This window comes from Plasmopara halstedii (assembly GCF_900000015.1).
Source record: "Plasmopara halstedii genome assembly, contig: Scaffold_110, whole genome shotgun sequence".
NCBI classification, from domain to species: Eukaryota; Oomycota; class Peronosporomycetes; order Peronosporales; family Peronosporaceae; genus Plasmopara; species Plasmopara halstedii.
Genome location: NW_020187031.1, coordinates 58,766 through 64,385, shown reverse-complemented (window position 1 = coordinate 64,385; position 5,620 = coordinate 58,766). Strand labels below are relative to the sequence as shown.

The 5,620-nt window shown below is 42.8% G+C and overlaps 3 protein-coding genes across 3 annotated transcripts; 1 reads left to right on the top strand and 2 right to left on the bottom strand.

The window, feature by feature from the left end:
* Nucleotides 1–452: 452 nt before the first annotated feature.
* PHALS_00043 (uncharacterized protein) lies at nt 453–754 on the top strand (the record flags this gene model as incomplete). Its single annotated transcript, XM_024727159.1, has 2 exons — nt 453–523; nt 577–754. 2 exons carry the CDS (start codon nt 453–455, stop codon nt 752–754), a joined length of 249 nt encoding a protein of 82 aa, XP_024572075.1.
* A 2,477-nt stretch (nt 755–3,231) lies between these two features.
* On the bottom strand, nt 3,232–3,759 carry PHALS_00042 (uncharacterized protein; the record flags this gene model as incomplete). The annotated part of the gene is made up of 2 exons (XM_024727148.1): nt 3,232–3,457; nt 3,575–3,759. 2 exons carry the CDS (start codon nt 3,757–3,759, stop codon nt 3,232–3,234), a joined length of 411 nt encoding a protein of 136 aa, XP_024572074.1.
* Nucleotides 3,760–3,772: 13 nt separating this feature from the next.
* PHALS_15013 (uncharacterized protein) lies at nt 3,773–5,057 on the bottom strand. The gene has a single exon (XM_036407479.1). The coding sequence runs from the start codon at nt 4,395–4,397 to the stop codon at nt 4,086–4,088; it is 312 nt and encodes a 103-aa protein (XP_036262977.1). The 5' UTR covers nt 4,398–5,057; the 3' UTR covers nt 3,773–4,085.
* Between the last annotated feature and the right edge of the window lie 563 nt (nt 5,058–5,620).

Here is a 5,620-nt window from a genome sequence, read left to right as displayed (position 1 = left end):
TGAAGCCTTCGGACAGTGTGGCGGCCATGACCAAGTTCATTGCTGAGCTAAAAGCTGAAAGCTCGGGCAAATTTTTCGACTTGGACCCGAGTTCCCCTGTTTCGGAGATCCCATGGTAGTAGTAATCTTGAGTACATTCAGTCAGTCTGATTAACTGCTTTAATAACAGCTTTTCAGTCATTTTGTTGTAATTCCAAAGAATGTTGTGCATTAATCATCAACAGATCAAAAGAGTTGGAAACATCAGCGAATCTTTCCGTTATCCGTCTAGCTCTAATAAAGAGCCTAATCCTATACGTTTTCATTCTCAAGCACATAAAGGATTAAAGTGTCGAGACGTGTTGAAATATATCAAAATTTGACATTGAAACATTTACCTTCTATCGCCGATATCTTCGCGTTATTACGCTACTTAAAGAAAAAAAAATATTTCTTGTGATGGATTTCCTGCGATGGATTTTGTAAATTCGGTCTTCCGGATTTCCGTTGACGAATCTCTGCCCAAAATGATTTTTTTTGGAATGTGACCGCAATCCTGGATGTCAATTCGTCATTCATTGACGCCTCCCAATTTAGCATTGACGGCGAGCAAATTGTACGACTGACTCGTGACGACAATGGAAACTCAGCGCGTTTTTATCGTCAGCTTCTTGGCAATGTTTTCGTAGCGTGGCTATCGATGAATTGCTCATTTAGTGAAGTTTATCAATCGTCGTCACAATCATCAAAGACTGTTACAATAGCTTCGACATGAGCACGAGAAGCAGTCCGACAACACAACCAGTTCGATGTAGTGTTGTAAAGTGCAGCTTGAAATGCTAGTTAGCTCATACTTCCTACAGTGAAGGCAAAATACGTGAATGTCAATGTTCGTTTGGTCTCGCTGGTAAATTCACGCTCTGATTGTTGTTGGGAATGCAGGAAACCGATTAAATCCTCCGCAAAATTTATATCAAATCCTTAGAAAAATGTCGTCCATTGGACACTCGACAGTCTGTAGACGTGAAAATCATCGATTTTTTTATAAATATTATATAGTTTCTCACAGCTTAAACGTAGTGCCCATAGCAGCAACCACAAACTGTTTGAGAGATCATTTGCCCCATCTCATATGCGGTACGCACGGCGTGCAGAAGATCAAACAATGATAATGGCCATTGTAGTTTGATCTGTGTCTCTATCTTAAAGGAATTTGAGGGCGTGGCTTGGCCAAACTATCCAGCCTGGATAGTTACTTGCACAATGAGTGCAAACTATGTCGACATGGCACAGCCCCTCACCAATACATTTAAAAAGAGTCTTAGGTAGTGCTAAGGCGTAGTAGAAGCAGTTGTCTTTGCGGCTGCGAGAAAAAGATCCATGCGCCCCCCAATTCTAACTTTTCCAAATCTAGATCGGCCACTTCACGTCGTGTAACGCTCTAGCAGTTTTAATAGGCTGCGTTTTACTCTAAGCAGATGCTAACGGACATGAAAGCGTAATCGCGTTTGAGTCGTACCAGCTGAAAGTTACCGAGAATTAATGTCTTGCTCATGACAAGGAGCTACTTGCAAGGTAGCATACTCACGTCAAGTTGAGTATGCACTTGCTTGGTTCCATGCCGTTTACGATCAGTGCTATTCATGCGTTGATGCAAACAGCGACGTCATCGCCACTTCTCTCGAAAAGAATGGCAGATAGTCACCTTTCCTGCCAAGTATATTTCTTCGCACATTTCTTGATAGAGAAGGCACAGACTGCTTGGTAAAGGCTATGTATTGGTTACCATATGCATCAGTGGGTAATCACACAAATATGCACATGTGAGTCGTGCCAGCAATTCAAACCTGACGGCACCTTTGACCCACCCTACCGGTTCCGACAGAAGATAGAGAGCCCATTTATTTCTCTGTCCTCTAAAAGCTGCGCCTGATGACACCGGTCTCGTAATATCGTAGACCACCTTAGCAAGATGGCTCATCTCGCTGCTGTCAACGAAAATATAACGGGTGGAAATACCGATAAGAGGATCCTCGACAAAGTGTTTTGCCAACATGGCTTGCCATTAGACATTTTCCCGGATAGAAATATGCATATTTCTCAACGAGTTGTCGAAGTTTTGCCTCGCACTGTGCAGCTTAAAGAGGTCCAACGGCTATCCACGTCGCGGCTTGAGGTAGATGGTGGCTTAGCTGTAGGTGTGATAGAGTTTATGCGTTGTCGAAAAGACAATCGCTCACATCCGACTGCCTCGGAAGATAGGAATCGTGGTGTGGCTTCAGTGGCACTCCATCTGTTCGCATTATCTTTGGTATGCGAGCTGAATATAAACTAATAACTTTTTCGGAACGATCGTGAACGATCCTATGTAGCGCACTAGCAAATTAGTCTTGTAGACGGCAAAAGCTACGGGTGTAGGTTGAAAATTACATTCAAAAAGTATTTGGCCCCACTACGTATTTGTAGATATTTTGCCTACCTCTGGTGCTGAGATAGTTCTTCTTGACGTCCTGGCTCAGGATTCATAGCTTCGCGCATCCCACCCACTGTGCTCTGTCTCACCGAATAAAATTCGGTAACTGACTGCGAAGTCTGCTCAGGCTAATATTATCGAGCTGAGTCGAATTGATGGATCCTTCCCTGCAATTATACCGAAGCCACTTTGTGGTGATGTCAAATGCACCCGGATTTTAACAAGCCATCTATTAAACGTGTGTAGTGGTATGCATTGCATTTATCAACACAAACTCGACAAGTGAGATCAACTCGCTTCAGCACCGCAGTCACTTCGCGCAAGTGCCTAAGGAGATATCCTCCACAACGCATCCATTCGCTCCGTTTGGCCATCTGTTTGCCAATGGTCTGCAGCTCACAAATCCAATCTGGTGCCAAGTACTTTAAAAATTATTTACCAAGGCTTTGTTGAGATGAGCGGATCGCTATCCGATAAAATGTCTATTGACATGCATTTCTAGCATAATATTTTGTTAAAGAACAGCTTGTCTGTATTCCCATTGGGTTATATTATAGTTGACAGCCATCTTGCTCAGACGGTTTATGATATTACGAGACCGGTATAACCGGACGCGTCCAATAAAAGAGCGAAAAATTAATCCATACTTACGGTGACATGGACGTAGACCAATTGAGTTTTGATGTTGGTAGAACGGAACAACCGATAGAAGCCACGGCGCAAAGGAATACCAGCGAGCGATCTCGCACGAATTGAGCTCGGCTATCAACTTGCGTGGCTCATGGTGTGTAGTCATGATTTGTTACAATGCTGTTTTTACTTGAGCTCCATTGCTTGAAGCAAATCGCGATACCTCGCTGCGTCATGAGCTCCCAAAGCCATCGATATGTACTGCGTTTGCGCGGAATACAAACTACCGTCTGTTGTAATTCGCACTTGTAATGTATGGGTGCACCGACAACTTCGAGTATAACTCTGGATATAGATCGACGCCAAGCCGACTCGCTTCACATAACGCAACAAAACTGCATGCAATTTCGAATTCGCAGAAATCTTAATTTATGTACTACTACTACTTTAAGATGCGAATGATTTGGGCACCAGCCTGTCAATGCTTCTCACAGGGATCGGCTTGAAAGCGCAAAAGTGCTCCAGTCGCCACGCAAATCTCGACGAGTAGCATTTGCTTCATAAACTATCGAGCCAGTTAACCCACGAACTAGCTTCACTGCATCAAGCATAGCTCCATTTTCGCTTGTAAATCTTGTCTGAAAGCACAGATAGACTGCGCATTTAGCATCCGTCATTGTGACTGAATCTGTCCACCATACTTTCAATGGATCGTGTTGCCCCCCACAACTCCTTCTAACAGTGACTTCTAACTAAAGTGTTTTACCTGCTTTCGACGTACGTTTTAGGCCACTCCCTCAAGTAGCCAACGATAAGAATATAAGCAACATACAGAGCGTTGGCGCATGGCTAGATCGCTTCACAACCAGGTAATTGGCAGTAGCACACTAAACAAATTCACATTGCATCAAATTGTATAGTGTCAGACGGCTGCCGCTTGTTTGTGTCCATAGATGCTTAGATAGACAGTATCATTAAGGTTCTTTCCTATTGATCGTAACTATCATGTACACAGAGTTGTCAAGGACTCTTTTAAAAAATATCGTGCTGCTTGACAGAGTAGTCGACGCAACACCACACTACTATGAATTCTGGCTGTGATCATGCTAGCAACCGGTGAAAACAATTTAAAATCATCGACATCACACGTCTGCAGCCACTCTAAAGCAATATGTCGAGATGTGTAGCGTACGGTAGCATCATTGTCATCCCTTTTGTCACCAGTAGCTTTAAGTTCTAAAGGCTTAAACACCAAACCCACTCTATATTTCTGCAATGCGCTTTGTCGCATAAACAGCAGGTTTGCACTGCACATGATCGGAAGAAATCATTGATTCGCAATCATGGCATGGAAGTTTAATTGCTGTCAAACTTTGATCGTACACGAAGACGATTGATGTCTACCTTAAGGTCACAATAGCTTTCATCACCAAGATTGCAATAACTATTTACAGAAACTACTAATTTTATTGCAACTGAGACGCATGGCATAAAAATCGTGACCCCTCCTGCGTTGACGCCTCTTAGTTTCGTAGCATAGGAGAGATGTCTTAATATTTGTGGTCATGATCTACAAATCATACGAGTTGCCCCCCTTTGACAGCAAAACCAGGTCTGTTGTTGAAAATTTCTTCAAATCGTGTTGCAGCGGTTGTAACATCATCGTTTGGAGAGAACCGAGACGAGAAGAACTTTCAGCTTGTGGCTACAGCGCAGTCACACGTCGTAGATAGACAGAGACAAGTTGTGCTCATCATCAGATCTTCGGAAGTGCAAGATCAAACACGACAGGATTCTAGATGTTAGTGGCAGACATTTTTTTTTACAAACATCCCCATCGCACATGAAATGGCGAGGTCTGGGAAGGCGAAGGAGTATTTATATGAGCATCTTGCCATCAACCATAGACGAGTTTAGGTATCATAAGTACAGACTCGCTTGGACTCTGTAGCACATCCTTCACTTCTAGGCTCGCTTTCCATTCTTAAAATTAGCTCATAAAGTTATAAATTTCTCTGTGTAGACTAAGCACTAAAATAAATTCAACTCATGCCTATCCGTTGAGATCGCCCGAACTGACGTTCAAAGTCTTGAAAGTTGTTTCTCAGAACGTCATTGAATGACGTTAGACTCCGATCCTAACAATTATATCCAGAATCCACAAAAAGCACACATAAAAACGACTTGTGTCTGGAGTTGGATATTATTCAAGTTTTGAATGCGTAATCTGATTTCAATCTTCTTACAAGACCTTAATTCAGATATAGAGAAACTCAAAGCGTGATATCTCATCTTATCATTTTCCAAATCACGTTCAACCTCACAAGCTCATCAAATATCCTGAAACATTATGGCCTCCGGTAAAAAGACTGTTCTCATCTCTGGCAGCACTCGAGGCATTGGACTTACGTTCGTCGAGCACTACGTAAAAGCTGGTTGGAATGTCATTGGAACAGCTCGTGCTAGCAGCAACACGGACAAGGTAGAGTGCATTTTTGGATGATCTCTTGGTGTTTCATATGTAACGATTTGTTTTTG

Excerpts from the sequence above, each read along its gene's own strand:
- PHALS_15013 (XM_036407479.1), bottom strand. The coding sequence starts at position 4,397 with ATGTGCAGTGCAAACCTGCTGTTTATGCGACAAAGCGCATTGCAGAAA.